The 25,587-nt window shown below is 38.1% G+C and overlaps 2 protein-coding genes across 4 annotated transcripts; one reads left to right on the top strand and one right to left on the bottom strand.

Moving 5' to 3' along the window:
- The first annotated feature begins 41 nt into the window (after positions 1-41).
- Positions 42-24,679, top strand: pde11al (phosphodiesterase 11a, like). Of its 3 annotated transcripts, XM_044117621.1 has the most exons (22): positions 42-125; positions 5,273-5,356; positions 11,890-12,048; positions 13,935-14,024; positions 14,113-14,253; positions 14,409-14,473; positions 14,775-14,895; positions 15,027-15,102; positions 15,182-15,249; positions 15,342-15,434; positions 16,347-16,397; positions 16,550-16,696; positions 16,791-16,898; positions 17,027-17,136; positions 17,213-17,303; positions 19,565-19,665; positions 19,854-19,931; positions 20,031-20,094; positions 21,042-21,116; positions 21,243-21,326; positions 22,050-22,369; positions 22,920-24,679. In XM_044117621.1, exons 3-22 carry the CDS (start codon positions 11,953-11,955, stop codon positions 22,954-22,956), a joined length of 2,016 nt encoding a protein of 671 aa, XP_043973556.1. In that variant the 5' UTR covers positions 42-125; positions 5,273-5,356; positions 11,890-11,952; the 3' UTR covers positions 22,957-24,679. The 3 variants fall into 3 exon arrangements, with proteins under 3 accessions (XP_043973556.1, XP_043973557.1, XP_043973555.1); XM_044117622.1 differs by lacking the exon at positions 5,273-5,356 and having other exon boundaries at positions 50-125; XM_044117620.1 differs by lacking the exons at positions 42-125; positions 5,273-5,356 and adding an exon at positions 8,296-10,112.
- Positions 1,901-5,269, bottom strand: LOC122831446 (uncharacterized protein C7orf31 homolog). The gene is made up of 9 exons (XM_044117627.1): positions 5,222-5,269; positions 4,966-5,040; positions 4,805-4,876; positions 4,666-4,695; positions 4,370-4,560; positions 3,380-3,468; positions 3,117-3,291; positions 2,920-3,008; positions 1,901-2,845 (listed from the first exon to the last, which is right to left on the bottom strand). The coding sequence occupies exons 2-9, from the start codon at positions 5,031-5,033 to the stop codon at positions 1,988-1,990; spliced, it is 1,572 nt and encodes a 523-aa protein (XP_043973562.1). The 5' UTR covers positions 5,034-5,040; positions 5,222-5,269; the 3' UTR covers positions 1,901-1,987.
- Positions 24,680-25,587: the final 908 nt, after the last annotated feature.

Here is a 25,587-nt window from a genome sequence, read left to right as displayed (position 1 = left end):
GCTCCAATTAAAATCAAGCCTTCAGCTCCTACTCTTCTCCAAGGGGGCGGGATCTGCTTCTTTGACAGCATCTTTTCCGTGACGTTTAGTGAAGGAGACCCCCACCAACACTCAAACAGCTGAAAGTAAGAAAGAAAGAAAAAAATCAAGCTAAATTATTTTACTCGTCATCTTGCTTGTCATTTCATACTGAATAGAGTTATACGAAAAAATCATGCTACAATGATGCTACTACTACTACTACTACTACTACTACAATTTACTTGTCTATTTGTTTAATTTTGTCAAACATTATGTTAAACCAAACTAGCTGACCCTAACTATTTCAGAATTGCAGCAGCAGCTGGAGGTTATACTGTGCTGCCACCTGCTGGATAAATGAACAATTTGCAACCATCCAGAAATTACAAACGCCAAGATTAAAATTATAAGCAAACCAACCATTCAGAAAGTGAATGGTTGGGCTGTCTGATGAACAAAAAAATCTTAATTACAAATCTAGTTTTATTTTTAAAAGAAAATTCAAACAAACACACCACAGATTTATTTCAAGAATGTGTGTTATATTTCATTTCGTTTTTCTTGATGTATATGTAGATATACCAAGACAATTCAGCAAGACGGGGCTTCAGTAGAGGCTTTATAACCAGACCTGCTTGCAGTCATTATCAAAACATGTTCATTTTGCTTCGAATTCTGTTGTATATCTTCTAGAAGTCTTTATGAAAATAATAAGGGACATTTCTCTATCACTCCTAGCTGCAGGCTTTGATTCTCAAGGACTGTCTGCTATAGAAAAACATACATAAAAGCCTTTTACGTGAGTCTGCTTGGCTGCAACAGATTAAGAGCAAAGGAGCACATTTTTGCTTCTCACACATTTTTTAGAACGAGTTTGAAGGTTGCTGCACCTGTAATCTGTAGCTCAAAGAGCTGAATTTCATTACAGAGGAATGTAGCACAGAACAGCTCTCTGTGGTCCACTCGGTTTGACTTAGAAAAAAAGTAATCTTGTTCATTTATTTCTTTTCATCCCTGTTAAAGGGCTATTTGTTGGAACCACGAAGACATCTGTTCATCTTAATGGACTTGGAGATTTTCCAACATTCAGTGTGAGTGCAGACACTGAAAGAAGAAACATTCTGTGAGGATTCGTATAGAAAAAAGTGCAGGGATTTTATTTAGGGCTTTAGGGTTGCACCCAGAACTCTTGCAGAGTTTGGCATGTTACACTCTCAAACTTGAATTTATTTATTTCCAATTTCATTTGACAAAGCAGCACAAAAATGTGCACATTTGTGAAGTACAAGAAAAACAACACTTGTTTTTATTTCTTAACTTAGAACCAACCCTGTGTAGGGTTCAACTGTGTGTTATTTGATCTCAGTATAAGTACAGATGTTCTGTAAAATGCTCAGTGATTAATTAGTGACCAGACATCAAAGATCAAATCTGAAACTTGTCAGTGGTGATAGAAAAATAGACCCATCTACACAAAAACTACACACAAAAAAACTGCAAAAAAAAGAAGCTTTTTTCAAAGTATCATTAAAAAGTGACATTAGGCAAAGGTTGTGCCACCCAGCAGGGCATAAAGTCAAGGTTATATTATTAAGAAACAAATTAGATCAAAAATATTTCTGTGTCAAAATGATCGAGTCATAGACAAGACAGTTTTTCAAATACAAAAGGCTGTAGTTTTGCAAAGCTTGTTGCCTGGTGATAAAATGTTCACGGTATTTAAAGGCAGTTGTAAAGGACAACTAATATTGCACTTAGTGCAGCTGCTTTTTTCACACATCTAATTTCCAGATGTTGTAATGAAAGTCTGTCTTTTACTATACACATTCAGAACAACCATGTATAATTACTAATAATAGAGGTTGCAACAAGCGTTTGACTCACAAAAAATTTTGTGACTGAGTGAGTTGCTGGCAGTTGAAGTCCATTTGAAAACATTATTTAGCTGGAAAGTCAAAGTTCATATTCACCCATGGATATGGTTGCAGTTAATCCCATAAAAGTTGTGTCTTTTCCCTGTGACTACATTGTCCCTCAGGTCCACAGCAGCATGTGTGATGGAGTTGTTGAATCTTTGATGTGCCTCTGACTTACTGAATGAGTTTTGGAGGTCTAGAAGGGTGAGGTTTGTGCCTGTCCTACCTGCAGTCTCAAAGCTGTTTGTAGGAATACCCAAAAAGACAGAACGCCGCGGCAGGATTGAGACATTAGGAAGAGAGCTTAGCAGCTCACTGCCATTTGTCTTCTTATCCTCTTTATTTGATAATGCATCGTGTAATTCAGACCTGAGTGGATTTCCAACTCTGAGAGGCTGCTTTTTGATTTGTGGATCTTCTTTTTGCAGCTCCTCCATTGAGTTTGTCTCTGTCTTCACTTTTGCCTCTCGTTGGAAAGAAGACTCTCTGCTCAGGTTAAATTGTTGTGTATTTGAGAGGTGAACGGTAGCACCTTTGCTGCTTTTTGATTCAGATTCTTGCATTAGACTTTCGTTGAATCGAATTTTGCGGTTTTCCCTTTCTCTGCCATGATCAACAGCCCTTTGCTGTAAGATCTCCAGAGATGGATCAGTATGCTGCACATCTATTAAGCCAGTTTTGGACTCTGATTGACTGTGACCCATTTGGCTCATATCTGTCGCTTTGCTATAATTAGCCATAAGCTCTTGGGGCTGGTTTTGGTATATGTAAGATGGAGCAGTGCTTTGATTTACATTTGACATTTGGAGACCAGCAAAATTGGGACTGTCACTCTGTTTTGTCTGCAGTCTTCGTCTACGTCCTCCTTTGGGTTTTGATGGAACAAACACAGGACAGGACGATTCTCTCTGTAAGAAAAAAAAAAAAAAAGCATCAAAATTCAGTTTTATATGTGACTGAAAAATTGTTAAATGTGGTTTACCAGAGGTGCGGAGTGTGAATTAATCCCAGTAAGAGAACTTATTTTCTCCTTAAAATCATCTGTATTTAAAGGGTTTGCAGGCCCTGATCCTGGAACGTTTAAATCACTTGGTCATTTGAAGCTTTAGAAAATGATCCAATTCAAATCTGTGTTGATGCATATCCAGATTTCTAATGAAAATCCTTCTGGCTTCTCACCAGTAAAGTCCATCTGGTAAGACGTGATCCAGAGTTTCCTCTCCAGGTTTCTCAGAATGTTGCTTGTGCGCTCTGATAATGACAGATCCCAGTGTCGGAGTTTTGGGTTGGGCAGTATTGTTTTCGGAGGAGCTGGGTAGAAAATCTGTTTCTTCCCTTTTGCCGGTTTTGAATGCTGGTGTAAAATGATGGAGGGTAAGTCTTGACTTCTTTACATTTGCTATTATTATTGAGCAAAAATATTGCATGTGTTAAATGCTCACATCCAAAAATCCATTTTCTCCTTTCCATGAAACGTCAGTTTTCCTAGATTTAATGGGGTTTTCCAAGATTTCATGTCGGTATGGACCTCCTGTGGCCGTAGACAGAGTGGGATGAAATGAATTAACAGGTAGCACAGTCAGCAAGGAGGCACCTGTCTATTCAACGACTGCAGGTGCCTCTACATGATGTTCTCATAATTTCACAGTCAGAAGCACAAACTAAGAAATGTCTGAAGTTTCAGCAAGTTTCAGCACTTCTTCAAATCACCTGTATGTGATTTTAACCATTTCATGTTGGACTACGTTGGGGTGTCCTAATGTAACCCTCGCTCGTAAATAGTTTCAATTATTTTTTTTACAAAAAAATGTAAGATATCTTTTTTTTTTTTCATTGTTTTACATCTAAAATCCTGTGAAAAAGCACAGGATTTTAGATATCTTAAATTTTCACTTGATCTGCTTGTTGCAGTTGTCTGATCATCTTTAAACCATGTCTAAGTTTTCATTAACTTGTCAAGGTTGGTGTTTGACAATGTGAGTAACTTAGTGAGTTTCTACTATTTAATCTTAAATTATAACAAAACTCAGAGCTGGACAAAAGGCAAAAGTGAGACAAGGAACTAGAGTATATGGAAGAGATGGAAACCAGCAAAGAAAAAACAAACAAACAAAAAAAACAAGAGGCTTAAAAACTGAGGAGACTGAAGTGTGACATTGAAACCAGTTGAGTCTTATCACTGGGATGCAGGGCAGCTAGGGGAGAATCCTGAGCGAAGTAGATCAATTAACATTGAGGTAGCTGAACTAATAAAATGAATCTAATTAGAAAAAGCCAAACATTAAACTCCAGAAAAACAACAATAATAAATGACCCAGGAATGATCAGGGGGAAACTAAAGCACATACAGATTATGACAGATTCACCAGTGCATGTATAAAAAAAAATTATATATTCTTCTGCAGGATGAATGTATAACAATAATATCTCACCTATAGTTTTGCTGAGCAAAGTGACGTCAGGAGGTTTGTTTGGAATAAGAGGGTTTTTGAAACTCTGTGAAGCCGCTCTGACTCCCCTCTCCGGGTCATCCGGGGAGAGGAACGAGGGGAACATGGCAAACCGAGAAATGTGCGATGAATAAGGATGCTCTTTCAGCGTAGTAGTCTTTATCATTCTCTCGCTATAAAAGAATAAATAATCAAGAGTAAATACACAGTTTACCTAGAAAAATGTACGAGAAGAAGTGTAGAACTCAAGCACTTCTTTCTAGATAAAATATACTCACAATAAATTTACATCAGTTGGTTTTGGTACGCTGGAAAAAAAAAAAAATACAACCATTTTTTTTTTTTTACATCATCAGAAACTCCATTGTATTCATCAAAATTTTACACTTTGTCCATGACAACTGAAGGACAACTCACAGTTGGTCATTGAGGCGAACGTTGCTTTTTTTTCTGACAGTGCTGGTGTGGCACGGTTGAGTGCTGACGTGTCTGCAAAAATAAAACCACAGAAAATCAATATGCCACAGCGGTCAGTGATTCTGTTAGTGTCTTCCCATGTTGATCAAACCCAAACCTACGCAGGTATCGTTCCTCCATACCCCCAGGCAGGAACTCCACTGAAATCAGCAGAAGACTTTGGCTCCATGTGGGAGCTGAAGAGAAAGGTTAACTCGCAATGAATCAAAGGCATATAGTTCTAAGAGTTAGAAATATATGCATTTTGGGACTCAAACCATAAAAGGAGAACAACAAAAGTGGGTTTACTTTAGATATTAATGACTGTTAAGCTCAACAAAAAAATATAAAAAATAAGATGCAGCCATATTCGCTCACCTGCCAGAAAGTTGTACTTCTTAAAAGTTTTTTTTAATCCTCCTGTCTTAGATGTCTTCTCCAAAATGAGTCTGAAAGCTGAGTTAGACTGATCTGGACTGGACCGGACTTCATCCTCTTTGCTTGTAACCAGAGGTGGGTTTAAATTTCTGTGCCACCTGGAAAGAGAGTGCGGCAGTAAACAATAGGCTAAAACCTGGCTGACACCCAATCCAACCACACAGACTGTTAGCACAAATGTCTTCTTCTATGAACTCGAATATCTCACAATTTCTCAGTTTTGAAGGAAGGAAGTAAAATTTGCAGTACAAACTTCGATTTTAGTCACTGTAATTCAGGGATCAGGTTGTGTGGATGCTTCCTATACCAAGCTCCTGCTTTTGTAGCAGTGGGCAATCACTGCCCAGGATGTCTGTCTTCTACTCATCAAGTGTGGATGTGATAATATTACATGTTCACAGCTTGGTGCACTCATACAACTAAACATAAAGCGGAATGAAAATGTAGCTGGCTCCAACCAGACACTGACACCAGATCCAAGCTGGTGTTGAGTTTCAGGAGTCACGTTTCAGAGCCCCAATTCCCAGGCAACATAGAAGAGGCTGAGGCAGAGACCTCCTCTGTGGCTCACTGAAAGCCAAAATATAATTAAAAGCCCTGTCAGTAGAAATGACGTGTTCTCAAAACAGTTTATCATGCTAAACTTCTTGTTTTTTTTGGACTGATGTTGAGCTCTGAGCTATTCTGTCAGTCTGTCTGAACTTTCTTTCTTGCTTTTAACATAAAGTAGTTACTGCAGACTCAATTCAGGCATGAATGCTGGTCTGATAAAGCCCTTAATTGAACCCTAAATTTAAAAAATATAGAATAGTTATTTTTTTTTTTCAGAAAAATGTTTATAACTTTGTTTAAAATTTCAATTAAATAGCTCAAATTATGAGAATTAAGTAAAAATGCAAACCCTATTTTAGACATCAACTAAAACAAACACCTATATCATTGTTGTACCTTTTAATCTACTAAAGTAAAATAATAATAAAAAAAACCCCATTAACTCTGCTGTACCCAAATACTAAATAGTCAACAGTAGGGGTATTTTAATACATAAAAAATAGTTTGGTCCATTTGTGTTGGCAGTGTCTTTAATGTATGCGTAGTGGAATGCTTCATTTTTGAGATTTTGTAGAATTTGCACAAAGAAAGAAAAAAAATCCAGTTTCAGATGACAAAACATGTATTTTAGATCCTCTAAAATTAGCAAAACACCACTTTCAAGTCTTTTCTCATTAAATAATGAGAAAAAACCTGAAAACTCTACTGACACGTAAAATCAGTGCATCTCTCTCTCTCTTTCTCTCTCTCTCGCTTTCTTGACAAGGCACAGCCTGCTTTCCAAAGCACCAGAGCTCGTCTCCTTTCTTAGTCTTACAAAACCCATATTCTGCATTCTGCTTTTTAATTGGGATTCTCAGGAGACCTTGTCTAAAGTCTTTGCAACACGCCCAAGCCCTATCAAGGAGCCCATAAGCTTAAGTCCAGTAACCAATTACCTCGCTCTGCCTCAGTAGAGCCGCCGCTGTACGGATTACAGTTCATGCTGTGGTTTTACAAATGCTGCAAAGCTTGCAGTGATTTCCCCAAAATTAAGTCGTTGTGCAGAAGGAAGCTGGTGTTCACCCTAACAACATTTAAAACACAGAGAAATTGAACCTAATCAGACAGCTAACTTGTAAAGTTAACAACAGTTGCAAAGCTGTAAAATATATATATCACTTCATTTTGTGCTTTGTGTGACATGTTACAGATCTACAAATATGAAAAGAAATATAAAAAAGTCCTTTTACAGAGATGACTTCTTTATTTAATAGAAAAAAAACTTAAGTTATACCTGTAACATTTGTCATTCACTTAATTGACGGAAATAATTTCTTAAAATTAATCAACCTTTAAGCTACTTTAAAATTTCTATCTACACCTGTAGCCCGAGATTTGTTGTACCTCTTAAATTCTTGCATTTGTTATAAAGCAAATCCATTTGAATGTTAGCACAGGATAAATAGAAAAAATGGCAGCAGAACACAAAAGTAAGTAAAGGATCCCTCAACCTTTCTTGCAATCAGCCCAAAAAACATTCTTTACAACAGATTCCTCTCAGAAACTTGGTTTGAACAACAACAAGAAAATAATCCCTCAGAAGGATTTTCTTTGCGTGAAAATTATTTCCAAACATTATCCTTTCACTGTTAGGGACGCTGTTGGCATCAAGCCCTAGCTGACTGTTCCTTCCTGCCTTGTCAGTGGACTGCAGGCCTCCTAAAAGCAGTTTTGCAGACGTTTCTGACGTTTCTTTTATGCCAGAGAAGGAATGAAAGCACAACATGTGAACTTGGACCTCAAAGCTCACAGCTCTGAAAAATGTTTCTTGTATTATTATTCATTTTAATTTCAGTTTTTTTTTAAAGGGAAGAAAAAAAAACTATCCAATATCACAGAGGTACAGAGGATGCGTAGGTGTTCGTATGAATGTCTGTGTGTAGCTCCAAGGTTAAACACTCATTCCTTTTGCTTCTACTAAATATTTGAAATGATTTTTTTTTTTCCCAGGCCAATCAAACCCATGAAAGCAATGTTTTTCAAGCTGCAAGCATCGATGTTCTCATATTTATTTTAAAGTTATGCAGTTACATTACCCAAGGAAGCTAAGCGCCCTTGAGTTATTCAGGGCTGTACATAAGGCAAAAGAAGACAGTGTACAGCCTCTCTATCTATCTATCTATCTATCTATCTATCTATCTATCTATCTATCTATCTATCTATCTATCTGTCTATCTATCTATCTATCTATCTATCTATCTATCTATCTATCTATCTATCTATCTATCTATCTATCTATCTATCTATCTATCTATCTATCTATCTATCTATCTATCTATCTATCTATCTATCTATCTATCTATCTATCTATCTATCTATCTATCTATCTATCTATCTATCTATCTATCTATCTATCTAAGCCAACAATATTCTTTGTTGTGGTTTTAATTTTTTATTAATTTTTGTACCTCCCCGACAAAAAAACCCATCGGTTCTAATTTCTCACATATATTTTGTTCTTGTGTTCGATGTTACATTGTGAGGCTGTCTAAAGTGGTCCATCTGTAAACATGGAAATATGTGATACACATGTTCCAAATCCACATGTGCCTTCTTTCATTATGAAACATGTGAACATTTGTGTGATACATGGTTTTCATGTGTGGTTTTCAAACGTGACATCACAGGATTTTTCTAATCAGAAATTTGGCATTTGTTTGTGTATGTTTCCAAGATTGTGGTGTAGAGAGCCAAACTGCAGCAGGAGGTGTGGTTTTGTTGTAAGTCTGCCTATCACAGATCCACAACTTGAAGGGAGATCACATATTTGCCATGGCAAATGCAACAAATCAAATCTCAAACATGACAAATCTCACATTTTCTCTGGTATATTCCCCACAATCATGCACACATAATTTGTTAACGTCAAAACTGGTGTCCTGCTGATAGATCTTGGAAAGTGTTCTCTGTCTGGCTCTAGAAATAGAACTAAGGAATCATCAAATTTATGTTTGGACTTTGAATAGGACATTCTAACAAATAATTATGCTTTTTATGTACATCCATCAATTTAACTCTGACTGGATATGTGAAGTTGCTTATTGATTTCTTGTCAATCTATCTGAAAAATTACAGCCATAGTTTAAGCTCTGCTGCTCTCTCTCTTTCTCTCTCGAAACACAATGAGGAGAGAGAGAGAGAAGCGCTGCTCTGCATTTTCTAGGAATAATATATAGACACCGCATTTTTCTACACCTCTGCACATTGACTCCACTGGAATCCACCACAGACACAACTCAGGCTTTGACTGACAGATGTTTCTCAGCAGTGCCCCAGGACGGTCTCAGCAAAATGAATGTGTTTGACCACCGTTGGTATTTTAGGAGAGAGTTTGGGAGGTTGGATTAGACGACGCTAGGAATGAATGGATGAGTACAGTTTCTTGGCTGTATCCGTCGCGTTTCTTTACCCGCTCAAAACGTCTTCTACTTTTGCACGCTTTCTTTCTGTTGTCATCATGACGGCCTTCGACTTCACGGATGTAGAGGCGTTTTTGGACAGCCACCCGGATCTGTTCGAGGAGTATCTGGTTCGGAGAGCCAAATGCGATCAGGTGAGCAGGTGGCTGAAGGAGCACCAGCCGTCCAAAGTGTCCGCATCCGAGGAGAGGCGCGCCGCCGCCGTCGCCACGGACCCGCTCTGGCCAAGCAGCGCCGATGGACTCCGGCGCAGGTCGTCTCACATGGAGCTGCGGCGAAACTTCGCCCGCTCCAAAGCCACAACCGCGCACCGCACATACGACGAGCATGTGAGCCTGAGCGAGTACGAGTCCCAGTCGAGCATGAGGCGCCGTGCGCTCCTGCGCAAAGCCAGCTCGCTACCTCCGACCACCGCGCACATCCTGAGCGCACTGCTGGAGTCCAGAGTTAACGTCCCCCAGTACGCGTCCAGCGCCATCGACTACAAATACAGACTCAAAGAGACCAACGAGAGGGAGTTCTTCCTGGAGCTGGTGAAGGACATCTCCAACGAACTGGACCTGACGAACCTGAGCTATAAAATCCTGATCAACGTGTGCATCTTGGTGGATGCGGACAGGTGCTCGCTCTTTCTCGTGGAGGGACCCGCTCACAAGAGGACGCTGGTGTCAAAGTTCTTTGACGTGCACTCAGGCACCACGGTTAGACCCTCATCCAGCACTCTGAACTCCAATGAAGTGCAAGTGCCGTGGGGAAAAGGAATAATTGGCTATGTGGCAGAGCATGGAGAGACCGTCAACATCTCTAATGCATACGAGGTAAAGGTCAGAAATTGTAAAAAAAAAAAAAAAAAAAAAAAAAAAAAAAAAAAATCACAACTTTATAATGAATTTGTGTGTTTTTGTTAATGTAACCACATAGAAATCATTACTAAAAAAATATTTAAAACATCAGTTCTACTTATGAGGCCCCCTAGCAGCCCCCGGTCCCTAAACAGCTGCTTAGTTTGCTTCTGCCTCAGGCCGACCCTGACAGAAGCCCTAGCCCCTAATTATTGAAGATAAATGTACCATTGTATCAGGCTTCACAAATTGATGCACCTTCTGCCACATTTCACCTCAATCGATAGTATAACAAACTCAAAGAGACCAATGCTTTTTATGTACATCCATCAATTTAACTCTGACTGGATGTGTGAAGTTGCATCCAGTCAGAGTGGATGCAACTCTCGCTAACAAAGAAAGAGAAAATAAAAATAAAAATAAAGTTGTTTTTTTTTTAGAATTTGTATTCATTCATTTTTCCTCAAACCTGAGTAGAAATGTAAATATAAAACATGGCGCAAAAGAAACATAAAATTGCTATGTTCACATCTCAATTGGCAAGACCACAATGCCCTGACGTCCCATATACAGCATGGTTGAATGTTTTTAAGACAGAAATCACAATGAACAACACAACTCATAAAAATTTGCTCCTTCAGACCTACAGTTTAAATCTGTTTTTTTTTTTTAAATGTTCTTATTTATCCCTGTTTAGTGTTTGATGCAGTTAACCAACACAAAGTAGCTTAGCAGATAACTTTGAAATGGAAGAAAAATTATACATATTTCTTTTCTTTCTTTTTTTTTTTTTTTTTTGCAAAGACTAATCTAAAAAATGTGGTAGTACAATAGTAAAAATTGTCCATGTGTGGGGAATTTAGTCACCTAAATCTAGCTGTTCTGTCAAGGTTATTTTGCAACAGTAAATAAGCACAACATACCAATTTCGGTGCAAAGACAGTACAGCCACAGCACTAAAGATTTACCATGTTGACACAAGGCAAAGGCAGCAGTATGCTGTGGAGATAATTTAATTTTAACAGTTTAAAAGCAGGAAAATCTTGAGGGAAAAAAAAAGCAACGCTATACCTTATATTCACAGTTGTCTTCATGCACTCTGATGAAGCTTAAACTATTTTGTAAAGAACAGACAAAAAAGTTTCCAGATGAGCAAAGTTGATAGAAACGTAGCAAAGGGCTTGCAGTTGAATAGATGATTCAACAAGTTTGAACTCACCTTTGGGTGGAATACAAATGCATGTGACACTTTCCATATTTTTATTTATTAAAAATGTGAAATGCGTTTAGCACATAAAATTCCACTTAAATACAATAAGATCTATGGTTGATCAGTTCAAAAGGCATGGACATTTTTGCAAGACATTGCACATCTCGTGGTGAATGAGAATGAAACTCCTTGGAGCAGTTACTTTCTTTTGCAAACAAATCCCCATTAAAGTTTTCATTGAGGAAACGGCAGAAAATTGTATGAGCTTCTCCCTGGCCAGATCTTGCCGTGTGTGCAGCATCATTATCTCATGGCCCTGGGCTGCTGGACCTGCCGAGGCAACATGATGATCTTGATCCCCCCCCTGCAGAATATTCCTGCATTCATGCGCCCCGGCAAAGGTTAATGTTAACTTTGACATGAAAACATTTGCTTCTTGCAGAGCTGGAAATAAAAATTCTGCAATGTTTGTTTTAGATGAGGGACTTTGTGAGAGCTGATAGATGTGTAATGTTTCTTTGCATAACCCCCCCCCCATTCCAGGACCACCGCTTCAGCGACGAGATTGACAAGTTAACCGGCTACAAGACTCAGACCATCCTCTGCATGGCCATCTGCAACAGTGATGGAGACGTCATTGGTGTTGTGCAAGCTATTAACAAAAATCCAATGGGCACCCCTTTTACAGAGGACGATGAAAAGGTGAAGCTCTATTGTGCTGGAGAAAACAAATGCGGAGGCAATTTGTCATTTGTAAAATCTCTTTTGTGGTTTGTGCTTCTAAGTGCATTTTAGAGAGCGTGAATGTGCAGCTGAAGTGTTTGTACTCTAAATCGTCTTAATGGCTTCAGAGAGGAGCAAATTGTTCCCTCTGAAGCAAAATACCAGGAAAAATAAGAGAAAAGGTCAACCTTTTACTCAAGCGTGGAGCGTTAAATGTGTCCAGTAGCGCAATAAGCACACATTGAGGAAACATAGTTTCTGTTTTTCTATTCGGAATTGTTCCCTTAGTAATTAAGATAAAATTGGTTTGTAGAAAACAAATGCGTTATATCTTTTTACAGCTCACACATGTTTTTCTCCGTCTCCCAGTTTGCTGCTTAGCAATTATTAATGTTTACCTTGCTTTTTTCTTAGTTTCCTGTTATTTCAGCTAAAGCCCATAGTATACTTGTTTTATAAAACAACTGAAAAAGTCAACAAGAAAATTAATACCAGATAAAGAAATGCTGAAGCATTTGATGTTCAGTCACAGTTGTGTGTCCACTAGGTGGCAGAATACCGTTTTCTGCAATCAAATTGATCAACTTTAGACTCAAATTATTATTATTTTTTTCTCGTCATTTAGGCTTTTATAAAAATAGTACTTTTAAACGTGAATATGAAAGATTACCACAATTAATTCTCATAACCAACTTTCATTGACAAAAAGCAGGGAAGCATTCTCGATCCGCCGGTTCTGACTATCAGTGCTACCACGTCAGATTTTGTAGCACGAATAGATAGCTACGTCTGTCAGTGCTACGCGTCCAAAAGTGCTACCGTCATGTTAAACACAAAACTACAGCGGGTTGAGTTAATGTTAAATACGTTGGGCAACATTATTTGAGTGACGGGACTGAAGTAGAAGCTGAGTTTAGCATTGGAACAATTTATATAGCCTACATGAAACCACAAGATCAATTCCTTTATCGGAATATTCTACCCGTTTAAAATGAAAAGCTACAGACGTATGCACTAATCCTTTTACTAGAATATCCTACCTGTTGAAAATATTTAAAGTACAGAGGTGTTTGTAAGAATAAAACAGTATCAGGGAAACAGGTTATTATTGGAATTAAACAGGCATCTACAAATACAGATCAACGCAACTCTTTTTTTGCGCATTAATCCGTTGTATGGCAGACTTTATCAGACGCAGCGCAGCCACAATGTGTCCACCGAACTGCTCAAGTCATTGTGTTCCTGAAATGATACAATATGATTATTATACACTAATATTACACCGCTATTACACAGCTTCAATCCCACATAGCATCGCTACCAACATCTATTTAGAAAAGTTTAATAATAAAAAAAGTGTAATTAAACTAAATTATTATAGAACAACATTACAGACGGCAAACTAAAGCCGTAATTATATTCACAAGATGCTCTCATGTAATGTAAAAAACATGAAGTAATACAGAAGCTTAATGAAAGCCAGGTATAAAATAAATTAAGTAAAGCTTATAGTTCTCTGCGACGAAATAAAACACATGAAACAAAACTTCAACAGGTAGTAGGTATTTATTAGAAATCTGCTGAGTATGGGACATAGCATTGATGTGCGCATGCGCATTACCACAAGGTAGGACGGATAGATGGGTAGCACAGATAAACACAACACCTGCACATGAAGACATTGAAGGGCTAAAGACTCTAAATCAATACTTCATTAAGAAGGAACCATATTTGTGCTGAGATAAAGCTGATTCCATCCTGGCTTTCCACTGACGCCGCCACATTCTGCTCCTCTCAACCAGTTTAAATTATCACAGAAATGAGGCATAAACGTCTTTCACTACTTGTACTGCTCCTTTTCTTAGGTGCTGCAAATGTATCTGCCATTCTGTGGAATATCGATTTCCAATGCAAAGCTGTTTTCGGAGTCTCGCAAGGAATATGAACGGAGCAGGGTGAGAAGTTTTAAGGAGTTAGATTATCAGAGCTTGCCAGATCTTTCTTCGGGGAGTAAAGAGCTGGATGTGGTTGCTGTCGCCACAGGCCTTGTTGGAGGTGGTCAATGACCTGTTTGAGGAGCAGACCGACCTGGAGAAGATTGTCAGGAAGATCATGCAGAGAGCGCTGACGTTGCTGCAGTGTGAACGCTGCTCTGTACTTCTCCTAGAGGATATCGACTCACCCGTGAGACTCCTGTTTAGTGGATTCTGCCAATTCTTCTTACCTCTTCTAGATGCTCTCCTCTTCAATATTTATTTTAACTTCTGAAGTAAATTGTGTAAAATGCTTCATAACTTTGTTCCCGAGCAGATGTGTACTGATTAGTGCTTTCTCTGTAGGTGGTGAAGTTCTCCAAGACATTTGAACTGATGTCTCCTTTGTGCAACATGGACAGAGACATCAGGTGAACGAGCAGGGATGCATAATGAGCACTGGCAAATTAAAGTATTCATACTCCTTGACTATTCCCAAATTATGAACATTTTAAAAATACTGTATAATCATAAAATTTTGTCTATTTTATTGGAACGTTTGTTTGCATTTGCATTCAGCTCTTTTCCCTCTGATACGCCTAAAGAAAATCCAATGCAAACAATGGTGTTCAGAAGTCAACTAATTTGTAAATAGGGACAACCCATGAAAATCCCAACTTTAAATAGTCATGGTCGTTCTTCCTTCTTTTTTCTCTTAATTCGCTAAATCAGCATGGAGAAGTTATCCTGCTCTGACTGGCTCATCAACAACAGCATTGCTGAGCTGGTTGCTTCCACAGGGCTGCCTGTTAACATCAGCGACGTTTGTCAGGATCCACGCTTTGATGCTGAGGTTTGGACAAAGTTTTACATTTTTAGCACCTCCAGTTGGAAACTTCTGTTTAAAACCCATTAAAAATGTGGAGCCGTGTTTGAATCGGCTTGAAAAGGATTCTGAAATTATTCCGTTTTCTGTATTTCAAGGCAGATCAGGCTTCGGGTTTTCACATCAGGTCTGTGCTATGCGTCCCGATCTGGAATAGAACTCACCAGATAATCGGTAGGTTGAACCAGATTTTTTTATATTTTTGAAAACTCTGCTTTTGCTGCTCTTAAGGATCGATGTGTACTTTGCTAAGGGGTTGCACAAATCCTGAACCGCCTCGACAGGAAGACATTTGATGATGCAGATCAGAGACTGTTTGAGGTCAGTTTAAACACTAATACTTAAGTCTTTTGTTTGTGTGTTACTTTTATTTCTTAAGGTATTAATATTTAATTTCTCTTTTTCTTTTGCAGGCATTTGTGATATTCTGTGGACTTGGAATCAACAATACCATGATGTACAATCAAGTTAAAAAGACATGGGCCAAGCAGTCTGTAGCACTGGATGTGAGCAAATTAATTGATCCAGTCTTCTTTTTTTCCCCACTCACCATAATACAACTACAAATCCTGCTCCATTTAATATTGCCTTCTTACAGCCTTCTTTTGTTTCAGTTTTGGGATTGCTTAATGAGATCTTTCAAATCTGTCTGTTTAATGTCAGACAGATTCTATATTTGATTCTACAACTAAGATAACCATTTCTTCCATCGGCTAGTGACGTTGAAAAAAAAAAAGGTTATCACAGGTATTCATGGTTCTACTCAAGTAATTCTTGTCTAACTGTGAAATTTATTCAATCTGAAATAGTAAGTGACAAAAAGCAAAACCATGCAAAATCTATAAATATGTTTCATTCTTCATCTCGTTTAAACCTTTACTTTGCAGCTAGATTACCTTGTTACATACTCATCAAATTTCTTAACTATCAAAATGTATTTTCTTTTTATATAGTGTGGTTCTAAATAAGTGTGGTACTGCCACAGAGGCTGTTAACATTTATTAGCATCTCTCAGCCAGTCCTGCTCCATTGTCCAGTAACTCACCTGAGCAGTCACATTATCCTCAGAAAAACATGGTTCTCCTTCTCCTCAATAAATGTTTCAGCTGCTCTCAATAATTCACAATAAATACATCACCCTCTCTGCTTAACGGGTACCAAAGACAACACACTGCTGGATCATTCAGTGCTGTCTCTTTAATTACCAGGTGGAGGCATTTTACACTTCGTTCACAAAAGAATGTGACGAAAATTGAAATGTGCCGATCTGATTAGGACATAAGGAGATAAGTAGGGCAGTCGGAAGATTAGTGGAAAAATATTTACTGTAATCTGTATTGATGAAAACAGTTGGGTGGTATTAGAATTTGCACCAGTCTTCTGTAACGCCAGTCTTGGTGAAATGTCTGTTGTTTCAGATGTTGTCTTACCATGCTACCTGCTCCAAAGTAGAAGTTGACAGACTGAAGGTAACTCATAAACTAAATCCTTTCAATAAATTTATAAATTCAGTTTGAGTACAGAGAGCCAAAAACCTGCCAGTTAAAACTCTAATTAATACATTGTGTGTACTGTTCTCTGGAAACGTTTGACTGACAGCTCTGTCCCTTGTCCTGTGAAGGCTGCAAAGATTCCCCTGAGCGGTGAGCTGGGCATCGATGAGTTCCACTTCAATGATTTTTCGCTGGACAATGACGCGATGATCACTGCGTCACTCAGGATGTTTCTGGAACTCGGTGTGGTTCAAAAGTTTAAAATTGACTATGAAGTGAGACAGCATTCCCTGCAAGATGTCTCTTTTTCTGAATATTTTGTGTTTTAAAATACATGAACGTATGACACGATTGTTTCTCTCCTTGTAGGTTTTGTGTCGCTGGCTGCTCACAGTGAGGAAGAACTATCGAACTGTGGCTTATCACAACTGGAGGCATGCCTTCAATGTGTCACAGTGCATGTTTGTCATGATCACAGTAAGTTTTTAGACAAAATGATTTCAGCTTTTTAAAGATGTTATAAAATACCAACATGCTAATATAACTAAGACTGATTAAACTGAATAGTTCTTAAACTTCACTCACAGTCAATGACTTTTATGCAGACCGCCACTTTCCAGGATGTGCTGTCAGATGCGGAGATTCTGGCCCTGATGGTCGGCTGCTTGTGCCACGACTTGGACCATCGAGGCACAAACAATGCATTTCAAGCCAAGTGAGTTACATAAACCTACACAGCTATGAATGTGTTCCTCACGAGTGACTGAACCACTGACCCGTTATTCCTCCAGGACCGGTTCTGCTTTGGCCCTGCTCTATGGGACGTCAGCAACCCTGGAGCATCATCACTTCAACCATGCTGTCATGATCCTGCAGAGCGAGGTCAGGCAGAATATATTGATTAGATCCCTCACTGGGATCTTTAGACACAGGTGACATTAGTTATGTAAATCAGTTGTAAAGCAAATCACATACCGGTTGCTCCTCTCTTTCTGTATATTTCTGTCCATTTCATACTAAGATATTTGAGTGAAACATTTTGATAAAACATAAATTCCCACCTTTAGGGTTGATTAAAGCAGCTTTGATCTCCACAGAGCTCTGACATGACTGCATAAAAGCTTCCTGAGAAGAAAACACAACCATCCTTTCATTGCAGACATTGTGCTGTATTTTTCCCTTGTACAATGTGGAACAACAACAAAAAAAATTTAATATCGCATTTTGAGTCAGAGCTTGTATATTCATTTATGCATATCACAGTCTACCTGCTTGTATATTGTGTAAAAGTTGGTATCCAGGCTGTAAAATAATAAAAAAAAGCCAATGATAATACATTCAAATGCCAGTTTGGAAGATGAAACTGGTTTATTTTAGACTAAAATGAACAGTGTCAGCAAAATTATGCAACCTAATTTTGAAAGATAAGCAGAAAGAGATATAATGGAAACATCCTGTCGACTACAGCTTATGAAGTAAGGTTTTATTATCATTGACAAGAATATAACTGAAAGTCTTGCACCATTTTCATAAAACGTACAGGCCATAACCAAGAAGAAGAAACCTTTATACAGTGATTTGCAAAAGAAAATCACACTCCCAAAACAATGCTTATTTTGCTAAATAGCATCAACAAACTTTAATGCATTTAGTGGGATTTTATGTAACAGACCAACACACAGTAGTGTTGAAAAAAAATATATAATTATCTTTTACCAGGATCAACACTATACTACAACCAAATAAAAACTGATACAAAGCAACTACAATTAAGATAAAAATTGTTGTAGCAGCATGCGCATGGATACAGATAATGTTGAAATTTAACAAAATGTTTGTGTGGGAATAAAATTTTCTTGCACCTGAGTTTCTACATGGCTTAAGCCAAAGCATACTGTTGTAAAAACAATACTCTACACCTCAAACTAAATATTTCAGATAATGCGAGGTCGAACAGCTTGGATATCCTGCTGGACAGATGTAGTGATAGCTAACAGTTTTATCATGAGCTGTATTACAGTATTCCTATAAAAGTTCCTGCCATAAATATAAGAAAAAAAATCTACCATTATAAGAAAGGTTTCTCGCTTTGGATGAGTTAATCAGTTTAACAGATAAATATGCCAATCATCTGATGCTTGACAACTAAAAGTCTTAATATATCTGTCTAGTTGAGTGTCGTTGGGGAAAATGAAGGAACTTTGATAAACACGTAACTTACATGCAGACACAAAGGGATACATGACTGGGATCTGGTAGATATGCAAAAGGCAGGGAACCATGAGGTGACAAGAGAATCTAGCAGTGATAGAAACAAATACTGGGGTGCTTGATGAGTAATAAGTGGCAGGTGGCTGAATGAGGACAGGGTGCAGCTGTGAGAGAAGACAGACCAGGCAGGCTGAAGGAAAGCTTAATATGATGTTTGTAAGAGGTACAGCGAACATTGCTTATTGGTGCCGCCATGTTGAAAATCCCAACTTCTTACCTGAAATGCTGCTACCTGGGGTCTGACGTGAAACCCAGCTGTGAGTTTCAGCTTGCGAGGAAACTGGAACGCTGCAACAATTAATGGAAGCTGAGGAGAATGAAAACAGTAATCTTGGAAAATTGTAAAAGGAAAAGGAAAAACAACAGGAATAAACTAAATGGAAAGGAATGAACTGATGTATAGTGAGATCTATGTTGGAAATAAATAAACAACAAGGAAAATGTGAACAGGAAAAAAAAAAGAAAATCCCAACACTCCAAGATTATGACAATATGCCAAAGAAAAGCAATTATATTCTCTTGCTGTGTCTCTGGCTATTTATCAGAAATGTATTGAGACAACTGGGCGTGCTGAAAGTCCCTCTTGCACAGTTTCTCCTAAGGAACAGCGTTGTACACAAACTGCTGACAGGCAACACCAGTAACCACTGCGCTTTGTCTCAGGGGCGGATCAGTTTGATCACCAGCTGTATTCTGCATTGATTTATTTTAGCCATGGACAGAGAAAGCCCATAGGCATTGCTAATTAAATTGCAAATTGGGGCTTCAATTGACAGTGAGCGATGACTTTACCGATGCTCCAAATTTAACGGGAATATTTTTTGCCAGTTGTACAAATCCACCGCTGCTTGCAACTGTGTTTTGTTTTGCAGGGACACAATATCTTTGCCAACCTCAGCTCTAAAGAGTACAGCAACATGATGCAACTATTGAAACAGGCGATTCTCTCCACAGACCTTACCTTGCACTTTGAGTAAGTGGCCTTCTCAGAGCTGATCCTCTTTGCACCTAGATTTAAATATTTATGGACAGATTGGATTTGTGTTTTCTATACTTAACATTGTCTTATTATAAAGCACACATTGTATAACTTATATCCATATTTCTTGTATCTCTCATTATGATTTGTCTCTCTTTTGACCGTCTCTTTCATTTAAAAAGGCGCAGAACTAAGTTCTTTGAGCATGTTTTGTCAGGAGAATTCAGCTGGGCCGTGGAAGAACACAGAGAAGTCCTCAGGTTTCTGCATTTGTAATAAATAAAGATAAAGCTGTAAAAAAAAAAAAACACAACTGAGATAAAAATGTATTTTGTCTCTGATTCCTGCCTAATCAACAGATCCATGCTGATGACTGCATGTGATTTGGGTGCTGTCACTCGTCCATGGGAGGTATCAAAACAGGTTTGAGTCGCCTGTGCATGCTGGGATGTGTTATTTTCTAATTGTGATCTGGACAATAAAAAAAATGCAATTATGTATGTTTAGTTTATGTATGTATTTAAAAGGAGTTCTCATGAAAGACTTATGCTTTAAGGGGGAGGTAAATTTAAGCTGTCGACAAAATCCTTACTGAGCAGAGGCAATTAAAAAAAAAGAAATATTTTTATTTCTTTACCTTTTCTTCCAAGTCCTGGGGAAAACCTAAAACTTCTTAATAAACTCCCATTAGGTTAGTTGAGTTTGCTGGGATGGTGCCACAGCCCAGTTATTTCTCTAATCCACTTAGCATGCTAATCTGCTTACTGTTGGTCAGACACGGAGAAGTGTTGGATTTACTGGCGAATCCTAAATAAGCTTCCAGCCTGGTCCTTGTTTATACCTCCAGTTTGACACTGATTTAACCTAACAACAAAAGTCCAAAAGTAGGACAAAATCTAATAAAGAAGGGATGCGTGTATACATAAAAAACACTGTAAAAAGAGACCACTAAACCTAATTTCAGAAATTAAAGGAGAAAAACGACTATATTCACAATAAAGTTGTGATTATAGTTTGAATTTGAATTCATGCACAAACCTAAAGGTCTAACCTTGATTCTTCCAAACATGAAGCTCGTTGAATCCTTATTTAACCTCTTTAATGAGTATCCTCTCAGTTCATGTTTATGTAAAAACCTGTGAACAGTCACACTGGGATACCAGCAGCTTTACGTTTTTGGATCAGTTGTTGTGAATCTAATTTCTTTCCTAAGAGTAGCACAACAACAGACAACAACAAACACCATACAGCAACAAAAAAGATGAATCATTTTATAGTAAATGTAAATATGCACCCTTCAGTAGGCTTAAATCCTCAAACGTTGCATAATGCATGAGTAAAATAATGATTGTTTCCACTGGTGTCTGCAGGTTGCCGAGTTGGTAACGAGCGAGTTCTTTGAACAAGGCGACAGGGAGCGGTCGGAGCTGAAGCTAACACCAGCAGTGAGTGTGAAATATTTCAAAGTCTTTCCTGTCACTCTGATGTTCTGAGTAACAAAATATTCAGGAGAAATTGGTTCTGACCAGAGTTCTGGTTGTGGGTGACAGAGAGTTGTTGCTCCCCTACAGGCCATCTTTGACCGTAACCGCAAAGATGAACTACCTGCCTTACAGCTTGAATGGATTGATGGGATCTGCAAGCCACTTTATCAGGTAGGTCAGCCACAACTAAAGCTACACATTGAGAGGGCTTTAATATTTATATGTTATAAATATTAAGTATTACATTGGCTTTTCATAAGGATAGTCGACACAAAGTAGTGGCTAATGGTGAAGTGTTTTTCACATTTAATCGTTTCCGTATAAAATGATTAAAGCGTGTGTATTCAGCTCTTTTGAGTCTATTCATTTTAGAACCACCATTCACTGCAGTTATAGCTCAATTCTCTCATGGTTGGTCTCTACCAGCTTTGCACACCCAGAAACTGAAAGATTCAACTGAAAGGTTCCCATCATGTCATCCAGATATGATGGTGCAGCATCTGGACATAGTAATTTTCAAGTCTCAGGTGGTCTGGGCTTTGGGTAGGCCACTGCAACACATAACCACGCTTTGATCTAAAAATTTACATTGTATCTTTGTCTCTGTCTTTTGGTGGATGGGTCTTTGGCAGTTTCTAAGTATTTTATTTTCAAGTTTTTTCTTTTAAATTTTTATTTGTAGCAAATCGTTAAAACCAGGAATCCCTTGCCTTCCTTTTCACACTTCTACATTATGTTGTTCTCCATCATTTTGAGCTTACAAAATTTTTCATTTTGTAAGCTCAAGACATTTACGGTCAATAAAAACAACGAAGGCTTCATTTTAAAATGTAAGTGCATGAATAAAAACATATGCAAATCTGTAGATAACCTCGACTGTTTGGTGTCTCTCAGGCACTGCTGAAGTTGAACAGGAAGTTAAAGCCGATGGTGGATGGAATAAATGGGAACAGAGAGAAGTGGCAGGAAATCTGCTTGTCCGATCAACAGACAAGAAGAGCCTCAGTCTCCAGCCAGAATACTGACCCGGGTCAGAATACTGAGTTCAGTGACGACGCAGAAACCAACGAGCTACTAGAGAAAGGAGGGAAAACTGCCCTGATTAAAAATACAGAGTTTGGGTCAAAATCTGATTGCCGAGAGGTTTTGAGGTGCAGAGCAAACAAAGAGACCTGTCATGACACAGGAAACAACAAAACACTCCCTGGAAAGAAGTAAGGCAGAGAGGTTGTTGTGATAAATAACTTGACGTTTTCTAATATCTTCTAACACAAGCATCCCCCTGAACTAATAGGGTGAAATAAAATGCAGATTCCATCAGCAGAACCTGCTGCAGCGTCACTGTGTTAACCTCAGGAACAATGGGACGAACCCCATGAGGTCATAAATCTATTTAAAGGGCAATGTTCATACAAAAGAAGGAATTTCATCACTTTGCTAAGAAGAGTACTGAACTTGCATGTTTTGTAGAAACTCTCTCCTGATCAAAAATGTTTGGGGATGCCTTTAAAATCATCAAGAAATCACTGTGAATTGTCAGACAAAGCAAACTGCACACCAGTCTGCATCCCTGGTAAAGAGGTTTTGAAAGACATGGATCTTTCAGTGCAGCAGCATAAATTAACACAGGATGTTTAGGAAAAATACAATATTGACTACAAAACTCCCCATGTTCAAGTTTAAACATTTCAATTTAATATAATTTGTTTTTGTACCATCAAATATACCACAATAATTTTTTACCCTATACTGTCCACACTACAGTCTCTCTAGATCATCGCGAGTCCCCAGTCCTTTCTGATGCTGTCTTCTCTTCTCGTCTCCTCACCCCACAAGTTGACCTTTTGGATGTTCATTTGGTCATATGGTTTGTATATTTAATCCGCTAAAAGATGCAGTGATGACCCAATTTCAGTTTATTGGTAAAGGCAACTGGATGTTTATTTAAAACACCCTGGGCTTTAATGATTTCACCATGCCATGCTTGCTAACAAGGTTTCCAGGGAGCTTGGAAGAGGAACATACCACATTGTTGTCAATGCAGTATGATCCCACTCTATGATTAATGCAATGACTCAAAAAGATTACTTTGATTTGATTATTTTTATGAATCTTTACCAGGGTATGTCAGCAAGTGTGGAGGGCACTGTAAATCCTGTCATAAATGTAGACTGAACCATGATCATGTTCATTAATGTCATAGCTAGGCTTTATTGCTTTAATTAAAAAAAAATCTTTGCCTGCATGATCTTACAGTGTTGTTCTTTGACAGCCAGCTGGTTCACAGAGTTGCATGTGATCATTCTTGCCTTTCAGCATACATTTTCTGTATATCTATGACTCAAAATTGCATTGACTGCTTTTGTTTCACCTTTAAATTTTCTTCAAAACATGAAGACAGGAAAATGTGATGCTTAAGTAAAATAATTCTTCTGTTTTATTTGTATGTCGAGTATATCTTTGTTTGCAAATGCCTGCCGGTTATGTTGTTACTGCATGTTCGATGTTGACAATGGTCATCTTGATGCCTTTGATTGCCACAAGAGATTTGCTTTGCATGCAGTTTTATTCTCTGTTCTTATGTCTTATAGTATTTCTGCTCTGTTGTTGTTGATGAGAACAGCCTAAAATGTCTACTTTGAGCTGCAACCTTTACCCAAATTATAAACTGGTGAGTTTTCATACACTGGACTCTATATTTATGGTAACCCCTTTAAAAAATAGTTTCCTAAACAGGACAAGGATGTGATTTATATAAGAGAAGAGGACATCTGAATGACTGAAATATCTTTGATATGGAAAATGAAGGATTGTTATCACATGGGACTAAAAAAGGAAAGCCTAGATATGATAATTGATTTTGTTTTTTGTATAAAACAGGTCTCAGTAGAGTTTATGTTCAAAACTGTGACAATTATGCTGAAATGAAACTGTCATTTAATTCTCAAAATCTAAAGGTGGGACAGTGCCTTGAAGTGTAATACCAATCATGTCCAGAAGTGGTTGGCGAATTTATATTTTTTTTTATAAACAATGTCATTTGAAATGTATTGAGTTATATCCATTAATGCCAAACTCAATGCATTTTTCTTTTAGTTTACTTGTTATATTAACCGAGTTCACTCCTTCTTATGAATAAGATAGTGGGCCAAATGGCTATTTAAAAATTAAAGAGACTGCAGCTCTTGAAGTTTGAGTTGGGGTGATGTCCAGATTGATTGTCACCTTAACATATGCATAGTTAATTTACCTTAAAAGTAAGTCATGACTGTTGTCATTATTCCTGGCATTTGCAGTGTATCTTCCACAAACAGCTTTCCTGAGAATTTGACTTAATTAGGTTTTAGTTAACTGTACTATGTTTGTACTGTTAATAATTTGGTATACTGGACTGCTGATTACTGAGCTGATGCATTATCCAGTATTTTATGTAAGTAAATGCTTATTTTCTTAATGTTTCCCGTTGTTATGCTCTTTATTTACAATTTATGTCACTGATGATGCCTTCAAAAGTTCTTTTTCATTTAAGATAAATGGCTTCCTCCCTTGCCTTAAATAAACTATGTTTTGCTAACAACTAAATACTGACATGATTAAAATTTCTACCACACATAATGTTTTCCATGGTGACCAAAAAGATTGTACACAAGTCGTCTCTATTTACAGTTGCTATTGAAGGTACTACAGATTCTTGATTAATATGGGTTGTTGCTTTGTTGTTGTATGGTGTTTTCGTTCAATATGCCCCTGTTTTAAATTTCAGCCCCTGCCCCTCCAAAGGTCTCTGCACAGCCCTGTCGAGTGTTAATACTTTTGCAAATGACTGTATCAGATCCTATTTGCATTTCCGAGGGTCTGTGTCTGCATTTGCATCATCAGCTTTGAACTGAACACAGAGCATTGACTCTGTGTTTTATTCTGTGTCTTACAGACAGGACACAGAAAAAGGTTAATTAGCACTTTAGAAAACAGATTTGGGTTTGTCAGAAAGTAAAAAGTCATTCTTTTGATAGATTTATCTACGTAGCATAATAGCATCCATTCAGGGAGCACATTGTGCTGAGATCCTTGCTGAGATTCATACAGTTTCTTTTCGAGCCTGTTCTTCATCTGTGGATACTGTTTGATGTTGGTTTTAATGACGGTGAGGTGAGGCAACAGCAGCAATGAAAATGTGCGAAACTCAGTGTAGCTCAGTGTTTGCGCAGCCGCCAGCTCCCGAGCTCCAGCCAGAGTCAGGCCTTAATCTATAATTTAACACGGATTGAGTTTATTCTCCTCAGGGTCGACGATCAGGGGGAGAGTCGGATGGAGAGAGGAGGGGGAGCCTTCCAACCTCGTTTCTGATACAGAGCCTGGCTCTGCCACGGTGTTTGATCTCTTTCTCTCCATTCCTCTCCTCTGTTATTTTTCAGTTTTATCTGCCTCTCAC

Source organism: Gambusia affinis, linkage group LG05 (genome assembly GCF_019740435.1).
Source record: "Gambusia affinis linkage group LG05, SWU_Gaff_1.0, whole genome shotgun sequence".
Classification (NCBI taxonomy): domain Eukaryota; kingdom Metazoa; phylum Chordata; class Actinopteri; order Cyprinodontiformes; family Poeciliidae; genus Gambusia; species Gambusia affinis.
The sequence above is the reverse complement of the archived record's forward strand: the minus strand, read 5'-3'. Positions and strand labels throughout refer to the sequence as shown.

Bases quoted from the DNA above. Each gene is read 5' to 3' on its own strand.
- LOC122831446 (XM_044117627.1), bottom strand. From the start codon at position 5,033: ATGGAGCCAAAGTCTTCTGCTGATTTCAGTGGAGTTCCTGCCTGGGGG. The intron at 4,561-4,665 runs GTGAGTATATTT...ATTCTTTTATAG, and splicing joins CCAACTGATGTAAATTTATT to CGAGAGAATGATAAAGACTA. The intron at 3,469-4,369 runs GTGAGATATTAT...CTACGGCCACAG, and splicing joins TTTGCTCAGCAAAACTATAG to GAGGTCCATACCGACATGAA.
- pde11al (XM_044117620.1), top strand. From the start codon at position 9,240: ATGGATGAGTACAGTTTCTTGGCTGTATCCGTCGCGTTTCTTTACCCG. The intron at 17,304-19,564 runs GTCAGGCAGAAT...TTTGTTTTGCAG, and splicing joins TCATGATCCTGCAGAGCGAG to GGACACAATATCTTTGCCAA. The intron at 21,117-21,242 runs GTGAGTGTGAAA...GCTCCCCTACAG, and splicing joins AGCTGAAGCTAACACCAGCA to GCCATCTTTGACCGTAACCG.